The following is a 17221-nucleotide window of genomic DNA, read 5'->3' on the forward strand; positions in this document are numbered from 1 at the left end:
TGAGACATAGCATTTAAGAAAGAGTTATTTCCACCTGACATACATTGCCATTGCATACGGTCTGGCATGGCCTGGCATTATTTCCATACAGAGAATGCCAGTACTATTAACTGCAAGGTTGGGGGATGCCACCTGCCTGTTGTGTCCTACTGTCACTTGCGCTGTCCATCTGTTACTTGAAGGAAGGTAAAATTCACCTACTTTTTGTCTTTTGGAATATAAACCCTTAGAAAATCAAAGGCACTTAGGACAGCAGAATTAATTTTAAATGCTAACTGTATGTAACCAATCGGATCCTCTGTATGTGCCAGAATGCTGGCTCAGTTCGATACTGTAGGGTCATTTGCGCTATACTGTGTCTGAAGGTGGATTTCAATTCATAATACACTATTCTGTATGGGCAAAAATAATTTTAACACAACACTGGATGTAAAGGCAGAGGCAACATTTTATAAATTCAATTTAGTGGCTTTTTTCCTCCACAGTAGTATAGTTTCAATGATTGCAGTACTGCATTTAATTTTGACATGGTAACAGTCCCCGTGGCCCTGCACTACTGTTGTTTTGCCCAAATAGTATATTCATCACAGCCAGGTCCCTTAAATAGTCCACGTCCTGTTAAATGTCAAGGCAATTGTATTGGCAGTTCCACACCGTACGATTTTGTCAGGGTCCTCGAGTACCTCTCACATCCCCAAACAAGCAATGTGACGGCATCGCTTTGGTAGGCTGGTGGTTTCTGCGATGTCACTGGTGTAGCGGTGCTTTAGTACAGCGTTCTGCACGATGAGCTCACTCTGTCTTTTTATTTAAATAAAAACTGTAATGAAGAGTTCACCCTGCACTACAAATAATCTTTTTAGTGTGCTTAGTCACAAACCTGTTTTAATTTAATCCCATCCTAAATTAACTTTGTGTCTGCTCGATGATGTAGTATTGCTTTGTCTTTTTGTAATGTGTGGGAAGTTTTTTTTCACGTTATGCATAAATGATGAAAGAGATCAGGTAGGTGAAAAATGCATATGAAATGGTATGTCAGATCCTGTCCATGGTTTGTCTTTGGAGCAACAGAGACAGAATAGACCTGTTTGATTATCTTTCATGCTGCTTTTATGGAGTAAACCGGGGACAAATTGGCAGGGGAAGTGTTGTGGTAGGTGTAGGTTTGAGCTCCACTGCTAAGTCTCCATCGGGGTCAGACCAAATTCCTGTGCTTTACCAGATGGAGAGCTCCTCTGATAACGTTAGAAGATTGCCAGCCCAAAACTGCCATCTGCTTTTCTTCGAAGTTTATTCCAAAGATGAAAAGCGATATGGTTCTGGTGAGAGAACAGATTCCTAAATACAAAACTAGGAACCCTTGTTCAGTGAATCAGTGGCTTAGCAGTTATTATTTTTATTATGTGTTCCTCCATTTCTGATTTTGACCACTGACATTTTAAGCTTATTTAAATTTTGAAACCATTTTAAGTTGAAAGTTTTAAGTGGACTGCACCATGCCATTGACCAAGGAGAAGAGAATAAGAAACTTGGCTCGGTTCGTAGTAGTGCTGGCATGGCGAAGTCTACCTGAGAATGTGCTCCCCTCCCAGCCGGACTCCTGACAGCCAGTCTCTTTTCTAAAACTGGGTGTTTATGGCTCTCTAGCCCTTTTTCATCTGGCTGTAAGTCTTAGCTTTGAAGGGCAAGCTGAAATCTGAAGCAAGGGTCTGAACATGTAGACTACAGAATGATTCCTTTTAGGTTAAGGGACGTAGGCTGGGAACCAATACCACGTTACATGGGCAGGAGATGTTCTTTTAAGGATCTTTCAGTCAAGCCATTTAGAAACACATTCTGAGTAATGAAGGCATTCAAACAAACTTGGAGTTGTTATGCTAGCATAACCGGGGCTGGTATTTAATACCGAGGCTGGTATTAAATATAACAAATATTGCTGGTAGCTGAGAACATGTGCTAGGCTAAGATCTCCAAAAATGTTACAGTTGCTTTTCTTTCATTCACTACCTGTGCCAAAAAAATGCATCAGAGGAGAGGAACCACCAATTCATGTAAATGCAGCTTTACCGTTATTTTGTATATTGAGAAGCAATGGATCCATTTTCAAACAGCAGATAACTCTGATCCCTAGATTAGTATTGTATGATTAAGATTGAGTTAATAAAGGAATCATATGCCATGTAAAATTTTATTGCCATTATAGAATGTGAGTGTTCAATTTAATCACAAATGCTACATTCATTTTTAATTGAGCTGTATGTATTCTACTTAATGGAAGGCTTGGGTTTTTTCCTTGCACACTCAATAAATTTTAATTGAACACCTGATTCCTGCCACTAACACATTAACATCTGGACACTATCTTTTATGCATATAGATACACTGATTAAAACTCGGCAGAAAAGCAGATAATAGGAAAACAAAAAGACAACATTATGGAACATTTTCAGCCATAATTTTTTATTATGTATTGAGAAGCATTTAATTATCTTATTTCATTTAATTAGCCCCACTACTTAGGTCAATTGTTCTTTATTGATATGGCATGTTAGCAACTTCTCTAATTGGCACAAAATAGCATGTGACTATGCTAAATGTCTTGTCTTGTCCAAAATTATTTCTTACGGTTTTTTGCTTTCCTGGGACTTCTTATTTATTTCACAGTCTTTTCAATAATATATAAAATATTTTGGCAGAGAGTGGCTTGATTTAAAATTTAGCATTTCACTTTTCATTTTTACTTCTCAGTTAAAGATAGAAAAGGTTCTAAAGAAAAACTGTTTACTTTCTAACATTATGTTTTAGAATCAGAAAGTATCACTCTACCTTTTGTAGCTTTTAGAAATTTTAGTCTTTCTTTGGAAAAAAAATGTATTTTTAAGGATTTTTTAATCATTAAGACTTTAAGCATAATTTGTCAGCATTTACAAATTTAGTCTAGAAGAAAAACAGCGGTGTTGTGTCACTCCAGCTATTGTACTTTAGTGGTTTTGCTATCTATTCCATAGTGATCTGTTTTAAACCAACTCTAATAGAGTACAGATGAGCTCAAATATAAATGCTTTAGTGCCTAAAATTAATTTTCAGTTAAATAATAACAGAGTTTATTAGAACAGAGACTTTATGGAAATGTAATTGATCAGAAAAGGTTTTTTTTCTGCATGAGTTAATTTCTTCAAATAACTGATTATACCTCTCCTTAATTTTAGATTCTTCTATTCCAAGCCATTTTTGATATTTTTCTTTAAAGACATAATGTATTTTTGACTCAATAATTCCTCAAGATGTATTTGGTATCTCTGTACCAGGAAAAAAAGATTACAGTTTCACCAATCGGCACTTTTTCAGTTTACTGAATACTGATACTTTTGCAAATTACTTCTTTGCTTTTTGAGTTGTTGGATAATCTTTATAATATATGTGTTCAACTGTGTTGGCACTTCAGCGGATGAAGTAACTCGTCATTATGCAATGCATGTTCTCCCCCTAATTTGAGAATAAATGTATTATTAATATGTATGACTCTGTGGTCCCATATATACATGATTTGTGGAATAATAAGACATTCTACTTATTTAAAATATTATTTTTAAAACTATTTCAAATACAAGTTTCACAGCCCTTGCCCTGAAGTTTAATTTAGCCACTTTTTGCGGTTACACAGTGGCATTTCCTTTCCTCTTCAAGTCAGTCACAAACAGGTAGCAGGGATCGATTTGAACTGGGTTTTCTTAGTCTGGGCCATTGCATTATACATATCCTGACATCCACAGGAGGGCAGCATGGTTAAATTAAGGGAGAAGATGGGAATATGATTATAATGCAGCTAAATGAATCTCACTTTTGGTTGTTTATATTGTTTTGTGAAAGCTTTTATAATTTAGAAGAGTGCATATTTTCCTAGCCAATGCAGACAAAGCAATTGCATGTTAATTTTAGAAGTTCCCAAGTGTAGCTTCTTAGTAGCTATAAACGTGAAGTTTTTCTCTGTATAGATACAGTCTATTTTAGAAGAAGGTTTTAAAATATTTAATGTGGGAGTTAGTAAAGCCTAGTTGGAAATTTAGCTCTGCAAATTCCAATAAAATCTGTTATAGTATTTTGGTAAATCAAATATTTGGAGAGTGGAGCTACTCCAGTAGGTTTACAGGACGCTGGAACTACTCTGCTCTCTAACTCTTGACTGAGTTATAGTAGGAAATTAGTCCTTTTATATATGTGTGTCTATATACACACACACACACACACGTAAAGTTCAGTTTGGGAAAAGAGACTGAAAAATCTCAATCTCAGATTGGAACAATAATCAATGACTGATACTAAAAAGATTAATTATAATTTTTGTTCCATTTAAATTCATCACCAAAACACTCTTAGAAGGCATTTTACCCTTTGTGTTTTATACAAATAAATGCTATTTTTAAAAAAAGTATTTCTAAAACTTCAAGTGAGGAGAAACCATTCAAACCTCCCCTCATATCCAATTCATCGGTGTTACAACCTATATTTTCTCTTAGATTTTATGGATTTTGTATTATTATTTTTATGTAACAGCAGTTTTATGGTTGAATATCATTTTAGTATTACTATTTTGGGGAGACAGTTGCTTGTCAGAGCAATCCTGTGCAGCAGGAATGGGCTGACCCCAGTAGATGGCTCTGATTCTCCCTCAGAGGTGGTAAATTCTGTATTCCTGAAGTCCTGCTTCTACAGCTCCAAACACGAATCAGCTCCAGGTTAATAACTCTACTGCAGGGACAGTGCATTTGAATGTTTTTATTTTCTACATATTTGTTACGGTAAAGAACTTTTGACAAAGAGCAAATCCATGCTGTTTTTATAGGCTTATATCTTTCTTGTATATCATACTTTTGTTTTTGTCTAACCACCACCCAAAACAAAACCATTTTCAAGATACTAACATTTCTTTAGGAATTTTTTTTTCCTAATTGTGTTAGTCCATTTTAAAAATCCTGAATTCCGTAAAGGGATGCTAAAGTAAGTTTCTCAAAGGGGATATATTTCTCAGTGTTGCATTTTACTGTTTCCTAGAATAACTCCTGCAGCATTCGGGTTTAGATTGTTTGCTTCTGTGTGGCATTTTTAAGGATAAACATCCAATCACGTTAACGGTTCTAATGCAAATTATTGTACACTGGAAGCTATCTCTTCCAGTGCCACAAGACAATCGCTAAATAATACTAGTAGGTGGCAGCTTCAGAGCGAACCAAAAGAGCTGCTTCTAGGCACAAGTAGTTGACATGTGGAACTGTGCTACTAGGTGTAGATTTGGAAAATTTAAAAGGGTTGACAAAACCATTATGGAAATTCATTGAAACAAAAATCCATTAACAAGTAGTAAATACAGAGACACTATTTCTAGATAAAGAAAATCCCAGAGCCAGTAATAGCACAAGTATAGGAGAAAATTCTGGGGATGTATAACTGCATGCTTCCATCCAGTTGCTGCTTCTGTCCGCATCCTGTTGGGAACAAGGTACAGGCCTGAATGTGCTTTTGGGTGGCCACTTCTGTGTTCTTTTATAGAGAAAGTTTCTTCAAAAGAGCCGAAGTGACATGGAGTCAGAAGTCTTTTTGTTTCTTTGGCATCTTTAAGATTCTACATGTATTCTGTATAGGAAAGTTTCTTAAAATGGGTATTTTAAGAGAACTGATGGGCTGGGTCATACTATGAAAGATTTCTTCCTTGTTCTTACTCCTGTATTGTCATGAAAAGGCAGACAGGAGTATAAGAGTACTTTTTTAACTCTGACTTTTGATGAAAGCATTACCTACAGTTGTTTTTCTGCACTGGTAGGTTTTTTCCAAGGCAGAATGTCTCTATCAGAATGTTAGATTAGCCTTATTGTCTTGGACCAAATGTAAGACATTTGGACATGATACCTAAGCCGGTATCATGTCTCCCACTCTGGCCAGCAGCAGATGACTGGGAAAGTTTATAAAAGTAGTCTCAGTACTCTTGCAGACTCCACCTGTCTGCAGAGCAAGGACTTTTGGAGCCAGATATGGTTCTTTGCGTATACTAACATTCAATGCAATTGAATTTCTCTTTCACAAACCTGTCCAGGAATGCCTAAAATGCACAATGAAATGTAACTAATTTGAGTTCATGGAAACAAGCCATAACAGTTGCTTTGCTGTGTGAGAATGTAAATTAATGTCTGGCACTGTTCCTGCATTCCTTGGAGGTGCTAGAGCTGCAACGGAGCCAGTCTGCACCACTGATACAGGCAGCATCATGTGTTTTGTGCTGTTGGATGTTGGATGGAAAGAGAAGTGGTAATCATTCGTTCCAGTGTTTACGTGAAGTCTCATAGATTAAAAGGGAGTTTTGCAGTGTATGAGAGCATGAAGTGTCAAAATTTTAATCCAGAAGAAAATCAAATAGTTCCCAATAAAAAGCTTTTTATTTCTGCAACGTGGGGAGAGACTGGTATTTCAAAGATTGTATATGAATTCCAAGAAGGTAACTGCATTTTCCTCACTGTTGCTTAAATTGTACTCTAGCACTTTTCGTTCTGGACTGTTCTGTGGTAGCACAACTAAAAAGAATTTTTTTCTACCAAGTGTAGCAAGCATTTTGAAGTCTTTACAGTCAATGTAGTCTCTGTTCCCTTATCAGCTAAGTTCAGTCATTGCATCCACAAAAGCTTTACCTCATAGCACTGACTGAAAAGAGCAACCATATATATTATTCTGAATGGTGCTTTAGAATGAGTACTTTTGTCAGACTGCAGATAACAAACATTTTCCGTGAATGTCACATTATCTACTTTTCATGATGCCTAGGTACAGAAAGCCTCCTCCATTTCATCTGTTTTCAGGCAACTAACTGCAGTGCCTAAGTTTGGAGTCTTGGCACTGTAGGGATCTGGTATAGCCAATGGAGACAGAAGGGCGCTTCCAAAGGGTAATTTGCAAAGCTCTGAAGGTGAAATATGCCCCGAGTAGTTTACACCAGATCCATACAAAGTACAAGGGAAACATGGTCACTGAAAGTGGCATAGTGGAGTTGCGAAGACAAACATACTTAATTTGCTGTTTCCCTTTGGAACATTTTCTTTAATTCATGAACGATTTGCATGTTTTGACACATGGAGTGAAAAGGCTGAACAGCTTTACAGGCTTCTGAAATGCATTTTCCAAAGTCTGAAAGATAAGGGCTGGTGTGAGGCTTTCCTGAATGTTTCTTCTGCTGCGCTAGGACCTCAGGTTCTGAACAGCTCGCTTTTCTCTGCTTTGGTTTCTCTCCCACAGAAGCTAATGTAATAATGCTGAGCTCCCTCACTGGCCATGTTGTGAGGAGTAATTACCTGAAGTTTATAAAGCGCTACTCAAGTGTCAAGCAATGTTCCTATTAAGAAAATAATGATAGGTAACTTAGGACTTGTTAAACTGATTTGTTTCAAAACTTTGGTGATATTTTAAAATAGTGTTTTAATTGAATTATTTTAGGGATTTTTAAAAAAATCCAGCTCTCAAGAATTTTAAAAAAATAGTTTTAAAATATCATAACATTCTGAATAAACATCTTTTGTGTGCACAAATGGAAGTAAGGTGCTAGACTAATTCATTATCATAATTTCTGTGCTTTGTTTCAAATCACAAATAGGGATACCAGGTGTAACATATTTCCTCATGCCTTTGCTAGATCAGATGTACCTCTTCATACTAATTCATAAGGACTTTAAAATACCTGCTAGTGATGATGACAACAAATGCTATGGAAGCACTTAAACTGACAATCCTTAGGGTGGAAATGTATGCATCTTGTTCTGCTTATATGTTTTATTACCAAAAAAATACAAAATTAGCTCTGCTGAGGTCTGTATTCTTTACAAAATTAAAGTTATATCAATTCAAAAGTAGCTTTATAGACAGTGAAAAGAAATACATAACCAGCCAGAGATAACCAAAGCCAAGTATCATCCCTAAAAGAGTTCACTGCTCTTAGTAGCCTCTGCCACTCTTCCCAAAAGTGGGCTATTTTGAACACTGGGACTCCAGAATTGGAGCTGCTTCAGTTGGCAGCTTAGTTCATTGATTTGTTTTATACCAGCGTGACACTGAGCAGGGTGTTTTGACTGATACCATCAGTGGCAGTGTATGACCTAGAAACAAAAGTGGATTTTCCATATTAACAGGTCCTGGGCCATTTAGGCCTTCTAGATCACAAATAATAGCACTGCCTGGCTGGAAGAAGGGTCACCAGTTTTTCTATCTAATTGCAGTGTCATGTGCTTCCAGTGACATGGAGAGATGTCTAGGCTGGATGCCTGGATGCTTCTGGGTGCTCAGGATGCTTCTGAGTTGATTTAAGGTCTGGCAATGTAAAGAACTGTTTACACAGCCAAACTGGATGCTCAGGGGAGAGCAGTGCAATTGAAACTTTTTCTACTATATCAACGTTAGCATTTAAATCCAGATTTTCACTTTTAAAACCAATTTCTTACTGCTTACTGTGCTCTGTTTCACATCATGGAACAGTTTGTGTTCACAGACTGTTATCCTTTTAGCTGAAATTAAACCAACAGATGAGCTCCAGCAGTGCACCCATATATGCTGCAGCCACTGGTAGCTATTTGGTCCATGGGTTCAGACTAGAGCTAGTCCAAAGTCAGCTGCATCAAAAAGCACAGAGAGTGGATGACTGCTCCTCAGCACCAGCTGTTTTGCAGTTGTGCTGCATTACCTGTTTACATTACGATTAGATTACATTAGGATCGGAGCACTTTCTACATTTATGTTGCATCTGAAGGATTTCATTCTTTTGTTGCCTGGAATTCTCTCAGGGCTAAAGGATGTTTTTCTGTCTTGACAAACGCTCCCACTTTACATACCAAATAGGTTTCCTGATATGACATAAATTGGATTAATAAATCTCAAGTTGCCATTGCAGTTACTTCACAGGTTCCATAAGTACTGGCATGCATATTCACAAATGTTGAAGCGCTCTGGAGTGCAGTAAGATATCACTGTTAAAGAACCTAGGGATATCTGATCTTCCAGCATACCAATAACCATTTATACTGTAAGTGAAAAGTTGTTTAGGGCGGAAAAAAACCCCACACGTTTTCCTGTTCATATTATGAGTACCTTGATCATTGGAATAAATGGAACTGTTTTCTGTGGCTGTGGTGTTTGTATTATTTGACGTTCTTCAACATTTCTTTACCCTGAGCAGGCATAATTACAGTAGAAGTTTAGGCTGATTTTTTTCATTCCATCTGTTGAAGGCTTATTTAGTTCTCTTTCTCAAGAGCACAGAAAGTACTAAAATGAATCCGAGAATGTTTACAGCTAGGTTTCTTATGACCCAGGTCATATTGTTGTCTTGAATCAGTTTTCTCTGCTGAAGACAAAAAAATGGCTTAATCTTGCGGGGTTAAATAAAAGGAGGAATGCGGTGCAAGGAAGATTCCTTTTATGCAAGCGAGCAGGGATGACTGAAAGTGCCTGTGGGCATTTGGTCCCCATTGGCTCTCTCAGCGAATGCAATGATGCCCACAGATAGCCTGTATTGTTGTCAGTTAAATGGGATCATGAGTGTCTGAAAGGTGTTTGAGAATGAACTGAAAATCATTTTCACAAGTGGATGATTACTTCTGCCACATGTTAACCGAACTCTATCAGAGTGGCCCAGATTTTTGAGACTGCATTAATTGCTCTTTCAACCTTGACTGAGGTTTCTCTTTAAGAAAGTCCTTTGCTGGACTAAACTGCTACACGTATTGATTTTTCTTTCTGTATTTTTTTCATTGTTTGTGATAAATGAAGCCTTTTACGAGTAGAGAATTTATCATTCAAGATGTAGATAGATTGCTTCACTCCTTAGAATAAAAAAGCCGGTCTAAAAATGATCTCTGTAGAAGTAGTAAGTCCTTTCTCATTTCTCCAGCAGTGAATAGCTCCAGTATTCCACACTCAATTATGTTTTTCAGCTATTCATTAGTGCTGATTTTTTCATCAAAAAGTAGAACCCTGCACTCTCGCAGCGCAGACTTAGAGAAAATAAGCTGCCATCTTCTTTCCTGTGTATGCCATCACATAATTGAAACTGAACTATAATATTTAGCAATATGGTTTTGCATTTTTGTAACATAAGGAAATGCACTTCGAAAAATATTCAACCTTTATATATTTAAAATACAGTGATGCTCAGCCTTTATAAAGAAAATGGTTGTTCAGTTTCCAGAGGAAAAAATGATACTGAGACAAGATGATACATAAAACGTTTTTATCCAGGTGTTTCTGTGTTTTGTAGTGGAAATGTAATTTCTTGTATTTTTATTTGTTTTCTAGGAAAATGAACTTTGAATATTAAATGTTTATTTTTCTGCCATATTGTAAGCATTGTGAGGTATAATCAGGTAAATCTGTGACTTCATACAAATCGGATCTTTACTTTTTAATTTGGGAGTGAGTGAAGAGAAAGAAAGCAGTATTAAATAATGTTTGAAGAAAAGAAAATTGTACAACTGTTTTTAAGAGCAAAAGTCTCAGTAAAGTGATTGCATGGTTTGGTTGCATTTTCATATTACTACAAGACTGTGTTAGAAAATCTTTACATTGGGGTAGCACTTAATGACTCAACATGTTTGATCAAGGTCCTATTTTCTATGTGCTGTATAAAAGCAGGTGTATTAGTCTCAAGTGACTGAAAATTATGTAATATAAAAAGACTGAAGAAGGCAACCAAGCATATACATCCTAACTATAAATATGCTTTCTAATGTGCACATGTACAGATACAGATGTTATGTATGCACATCTTATTATATTAATATATGTTTACAGAAGAAAAGTCTGCCATCTATATCTGTTTCTGTATACATCAGAAAACCAATCTTTCCTAACTTCTTGTCAGTCTACTCATTAAACACTCTCAAAACATGGTCTTAAAGAGAAGTCAAAATAAATCTATTTAGCAATAAGCAATTATTATTTCAGTCGTCAGATACAGGGGAACTATTTCAGTATCTTCCTTCTCAGTGTATGGCTGAACTGTAATAATTCAAGAATTATTTTAGATTATCCCAACTCTGGAACCCAAATTAGAGTGAGAAAAACAGTAGCAAATGGTGTGGTTAATTTTTAGAAATATGGAATTGGCTACTTCTGAATATCAGTTTCTTCTTTGTATTGCACAGAATATTTTACCTAAAGAAAGGTACAGTATTTGAAGGAATGGCTGCTGTGTGTTTCTTGTTACTGCTGAGGGGTTTTAAAACAGTGTGAAGGATTAACGCTATGCATCTTGTGCACATTTTTTTGGATGGAGAGAATGAGCAAGGCTTGTAGGTGAATACAGGTATACATATGGGTAGAGAAATAGCAGGCTGCAGCTCTGTGAGTTGGTGACTATGAGGGCCTGCTCTCGTTTCTGTTACTGACATCTACCTGAGACCCGTGAAAAATGATGCAATTCCCCATCTTAAAAATAAAACGTTCTTCAACTTAGCTCTAAGACTTAGTTCTCTTCCGAATCTTTGAACCTCTTAATTTTCTGCTCCTAGTTGTGAAACCCAAGTGTCATTTAATTCTGGAAACTGGCTTTTGTAGAGTTTTCTGTTCCAGACATCAACTGCAGTTTCTACAAATCCTAGATATTACTGTCCAAATTTTCAATGGAAAATAAATGGGAAAGAGAAGGTCAAACAGGATTCTAGGAGTCTAGGATGTTTGGCTCCTTCTGGGTATAAATGCTAGGCTCTTGAGTAAGAATTAATCTCATGTTTCAGGAGCATGCGCACTTATGAGCACAGGGTATATCGCTTGTAAATGGCTGAAACTTTCTGCATTAGAAAAAACCTGTTGCCATTAGAGATGGCACTGGAAGAGGGATTAATAACATAAGATTATAACTGTGTGTTTATAGTGATTTGTAAAACCAAGTAACATGAGGCTTTGCACTTCTATACTAAATCCCAGCTTTGTGTCATTGTGCTGGTTTGGGCTGCGGTAGAGTTAATTTTCTTCCTAGTAGCTGGTATAGTGCTGTGTTTTGGATTTGGTATGAGAATAATGTTGATAACAGAGGGATGTTTTAGTTATTGCTGAGCAGTGCTTACACAGAGTCAAGGCCTTTTCTGCCTCTCACCCCACCCCACCAGCGAGTAGGCTGGGGGGGGGGCACAAGAAGTTGGGAGGGGACACATCTGGGACAGCTGACCCCAACTGACCAAAAGGACATTCCATACCATATGGCATCATGCTCAGCATATAAAGCTGGGGAAGAAGGAAGGGGGAGACGTTCGGAGTGATGGCGTTTGTCTTCCCAAGTCACCGTTACGCGTGATGGAGCCCTGCTTTCCTGGAGATGGCTGAACACCTGCCTGCCCATGGGAAGGAGTGAATGAATTCCTTGTTTTGCTCTGCTTGTGCGCACGGCTTTTGCTTTACCTATGAAACTGTCTTTATCTCAACCCACGAGTTTTCTCACTTTTACTCTTCCAATTCTCTCCCCCATCTCACTGGTGGGGGGGAGTGAGCGAGCGGCTGGGTGGTGCTTAGTTGCTGGCTGGGGTTAAACCACGACAGTCATGAATGCTATTTTCTTGGTTACCTAATCTTATCTAAGACCAGAAGATTTTAAAGTTAGGTAGTTAATGTTCCACTCCCTTGTTTCCCAAGGAAGCTCTTATTTAACACCTTAGTTGGAATTGATTTATAGGAGGAATAAAAAGTGCACATTGCTATTTAATGTCTTTTTTGTATGCTTTCTTATTTTATTATTTTGAATTTACTGTAACTCGTGACAGGTCTGCCTGTACTGCAGGACCGTATGTGGTTTATCTTACATGAAAAGTAATTTAAAAAGCAGCCAACCTTTTCTCTGATAGCAAACGTTCTTTTAAGATCTCTTATTTTAAAAGCACCTTTCTATACCAGGCTCAGTTAATAATGAAAAAGAATTAATTAAACCTGGTGTTTCTAGGGTTGGGTTACTCATTTTCTGCTATGTTCCTGTTAGAACGTAAGGTCACTGCCACTGATGATACAGGATTTCTCTCGAGCAAGAAGAATCCTCTGTTAGTCTGTGGCTCCTTTACAGTCATTTAAGACGTGCCAAGAGGGTGGGAACATGGTCAAGATATCTTTGTACTGTAGCATTCGAGGACTGTGTATTCTCAGTTGGTCTTCACAGTCCATGAGGCAGTTGTCCTCAAATGTGCATCAGAGAAACCTACGGGATATTCTGAGGGATGCGGTGGCAGAATCACTGTGAAGAACAGGGCAGGCTTAGGACTGAGAGAGGCCAAAGGCCACCTGTGGACCCTTTTACTTTTTGCCCCCCCACCCCCCCGGTCATTAGCGTCATTAGCGTCATTAATCTTCAAGGCTGAGTGAAGTTCATTAGTCATTCCCCCTCCACCCTATAGCAATAGTAAAGAGATTAACGGTGCAATAGCAATATGGTATGCTTTGGGGAAAGTAAATGCTCTGATTTAGGGAAACGTGCCTGGCTCTTTTGAAACATATATGAAATGCAAAACAGTTCGTATTTTGTGGGGAATATGCCCCGTCACTCTGTGAGGTAAATGCTTCCTTAGTTGCAAAACATTTTAACTTTCAAATAAACCCTAGTAGGCCCTTTTTTGATACCTTTTCTGACATAACCCTTACTCCTCTCCTTTCTTTTTATTGAATTTATAATAATCACAGAATTAAGAAGTTAAAAAGAGTGTGGCAGGATCTGGACTATTCAAAGAAAGATAGATCACATGGTAATCCTATACACAAAGCCAATTGTCCTCTCTCTCACACGAATAAAAAGCAGAGTAGCCAGGCGAGGCAGAGCTTCAACACAGGTGTAGAAGGAGTTGAAGAGCAGCAAGATATTGGTGTCGTAGTAATGAGGGAGCTGCTACGTAATCTGACAAACCACCACGGTTAATAACCATTACACTGAACATTCATGTTAGACAAAAATGTGTCCTTTGTGATACCTAAAGCAGGAAGGAGTGTGCTTGAGTGTATGCCCAGGACAGGTGCAAAAATGTTTTGCCTGTATCTTACTTGCCTGTTTCACATGAGATGTTGGTTCATTGCTCTGTTTTTTGACTGAGTTAAAAACTGCCAGGCAACAAAGCCCCAGAAGTGATCAGAAAGTAGAGGGCAGCAGACCTTATCCTCTTACCACAAAGGCACCTATCCATCTACCAACCAGCCAACCAACCAGCTCTGATCCTAGTTATTATAACTTCTCCATAATATATGTGCCAGCATCCTCTGGAGAGTGCCCTGTGAAGCCATCATTCATTGGTCTGAACAATTCGGATCTTCGTTCTGCCTTTGACCCACCTAGTTGGTACTAGATGCCCTTGATAGAAGCTGGCCAGCCAGAACAGACACCTCATAGGTAATATTTTGCTCTCCTGTCAGGTTTTAAGCAGCAGACCCTTACCACACGTAGGGTCTTGCTTACAGTCCCACAGCTCATCCTTTTCCTCTTGCTGTCTTTGTTAACAACAGTGCAACATGACCACAGTGACAGAAAAAAGTGTCACTATAATGCCATAAAACTTGCTGCAACTTCTTGGGTAATGAGGGTGCTTCCTCTACCACTAAACAGTATCAACATCTGTGGTTTTGTCATCTCACTGGTTCATACTCCTGGTTGCATCGTCTGATTCAAAGCCTGGAAATTGCCAAGGTGACAAGGAGTTTTTTGTAGTCTAAGAGTCTTTATAGTGAAGTGCTCCTGTTTGGGAAATTAGATTCTAGTTTACTCTGAAAAAAAATTTAATCTTGTGTGTCTGCTGGCATTTTGTTATTTGAGCATTTTCCCAAACTGACACTGCGACTGACTTCTCACAGACTAGAGAAACACTAGCTAATCTATGGAAACCAAATGGAAAAAAGAGTGTTGGGGAGTTTAACTTTTCTAACGTTCAGTATTTCTGTGTAGTCAGAAGTGTTCTACTTTAAGCTATTTTTTCTATTTTCAGAAGCAATTGGTGAAATATAAGCAATAAGCAGGTTAGTCTTCTCAAACATGAGATCTTTTGTTTCTGCTTTTTATCTTATTTTGAGTGAAAAGGAATATCTCTGCGTTTTTATGATCTGAGTAAATAGAAGAAAAAATCACTTCTTAGATGTGACAACACTGAAAAAGCAGCTCAGTAGGTAGAGCAAATGAATACACTCATTTGTACTGGGTCCTGCCAATATCATGCTTCTTATTAATGGAAAAACATTCCCTTTATTATTTCCTTTGCAGATATTTGTATGCGCTAGGACAGAAGGTTTGGAAGCGGTGGAAAAAACGCTACTTTGTTCTTGTTCAGGTTAGTAGTCTGCCATGACATTTCATTAAAAGGAGTCTTGGACTATCAATTTTCTTATGTATGGTTTCCAGAGCCATCAGTAAATCACTATCTTAAGGCAACGTATGCAGCACTACTCAAAGCTTCTTACAGCATAGAGACATCCAGGGTATTTTTTTTTTTAATTTACATATGTAGTAAACAGAAATGTCACTGAGTTTTACATATATATAAATGAGTCCCTACACTGAGCAATGCTTCAACTGAAACCTAGAAATTTCTGAATGAAATTGTTGTGACCTTGAAACATTCCACTGACAGCTTTCTAGCAGCACTCAATTTAAAATAAAGTTATATTTCACAAAGTGGATTGTACTTACTGTTTCATTTATTCTATCACAACAAAGATTTCCTGCCTTTAAAATTAAATAAAACCAACAATAGTTACCATTAAGAACTTTTTCATAAATAATTTTTGAATAATGCTATTTTTTGTTCTTCCTTGCAATATTAAATGGGGTAAAATTATGTTGTTACAGAAAATCTAGTGTAGCAATTGTTCTTGGCCACAAAAATGTGCTGGGCTGATATTTCTTAACTTTCTAAACCTAGAACTGTAAATATTTTTACATGCTAGTGAATGGTGACATTAACATGAGATTAATCAAATAGGAATAGAAAAGTAGATTTTGAGTGGTCAAAACTGAGAAATTAATTATTTTTGTGAGTCTTTGGAAAAATCATTGTTTTCTGTTTGTGCTTGTCTTCAGATTGCAGTTACAAATTTGATGATGTTCTGAGTCAGTTCAGAGAACACTGTTCTTCTGTGTCCTTTGTTTTGTTGACAGAAAACTGTTAAAGTGTGAGTCTCCATAAATGTCATACAAAGGATGAAGCCTGTTAACGAGGCTTTTTTAAGAATGAAGGCTTCTAAAACTACTTTACAGAAAGCCCGATTCCTTTCTCTACCACTCTGTCAGTCACACGCACCTGGTCTCCTCCTACTCCTAAATGATGAAAATTGGAAGGATGTAAAACACCAATCCTGAACAAGGTCTTTAATAAAGTGAAGCTGAGAGTATCTGCATATTATTCTTGCTAAGTTTGATGTCAGTAGTGTTCTCCCTGGCTTCAATAGGGATTGCCTTGCATATTGATCATCAGTGAGTAACGGTTATAAGGTTGAACAGGATTTTCTGGAAAGTCTACTGAATTCATTTGGGTTAGGATTTTTACCAAGGTCCTCTGTGAAGAGATTAGGACTTTTTGTGACTTTATTAAGATTTGTAAAGGTTGGGAAGATCTCTATATAGGATAGCTGTCAAGTCATGGATGTGAAGGGAAAATAACTTAAAGTTACAGGGAAAAAAAAAAAAGGCTAGATGCTCCCTTGTCCTTCATGCTTTTCTTTAACACTCCTCCTACTTTACACCCCCCCTTCACAAAAAGAAAGACCTTGTTCTCTTCCTCCAAGCCACAGGCGTCATCTGAGTTTTAAAGTGCACACCTAAGAGACACGAAGTCTTTCTGTGTGTGTGATATGGAGCCACCTGGGAGACCAGTTTATTCCAGCCAAGTTAATTTTAACTATCTTCTGCTTTCTATGCTGAAATTGAAATACTGGAGGAGAATATTACAGGAATTTTCCAACTGTGATGGGATTAGACATCTATTTCATTTTACGGCAGCTATCAACTCGTAAGGCTACATAAAAAATACTGTGCAAATCAATATTTACTGTCCAGACAGCTCTGGCTCATTTATATAGTCCAGCTGTGATATATACAGTGACAATAAGCTGAAGTCAATACATGTGAAATAAACATTCAGTAATGAATATCAGTGTGTTGCATTGATGTATTATTGACATATTGATGAGTCTTCCTCTATAGATTAGCTTTTAGCTTACGTTAGTAAAATATTAAGGCCTT

At 37.4% G+C, this 17221-nt stretch overlaps 1 protein-coding gene across 9 annotated transcripts in view; it reads left to right on the top strand.

Annotated features, from left to right (window-relative positions):
- CADPS2 (calcium dependent secretion activator 2) overlaps nt 1–17221 on the top strand; it is a 321285-nt gene that overhangs the window by 182642 nt on the left and 121422 nt on the right. For all 9 annotated transcript variants that reach the window (XM_075491545.1, XM_075491547.1, XM_075491553.1 and 6 more), the window contains one exon: nt 15245–15311. In XM_075491545.1, the coding sequence (XP_075347660.1) occupies nt 15245–15311 (67 nt within the window). The remainder of the gene's footprint in view (nt 1–15244; nt 15312–17221) is intronic.

The sequence above is a fragment of the Mycteria americana genome, chromosome 1, assembly GCF_035582795.1.
Source record: "Mycteria americana isolate JAX WOST 10 ecotype Jacksonville Zoo and Gardens chromosome 1, USCA_MyAme_1.0, whole genome shotgun sequence".
NCBI classification, from domain to species: domain Eukaryota; kingdom Metazoa; phylum Chordata; class Aves; order Ciconiiformes; family Ciconiidae; genus Mycteria; species Mycteria americana.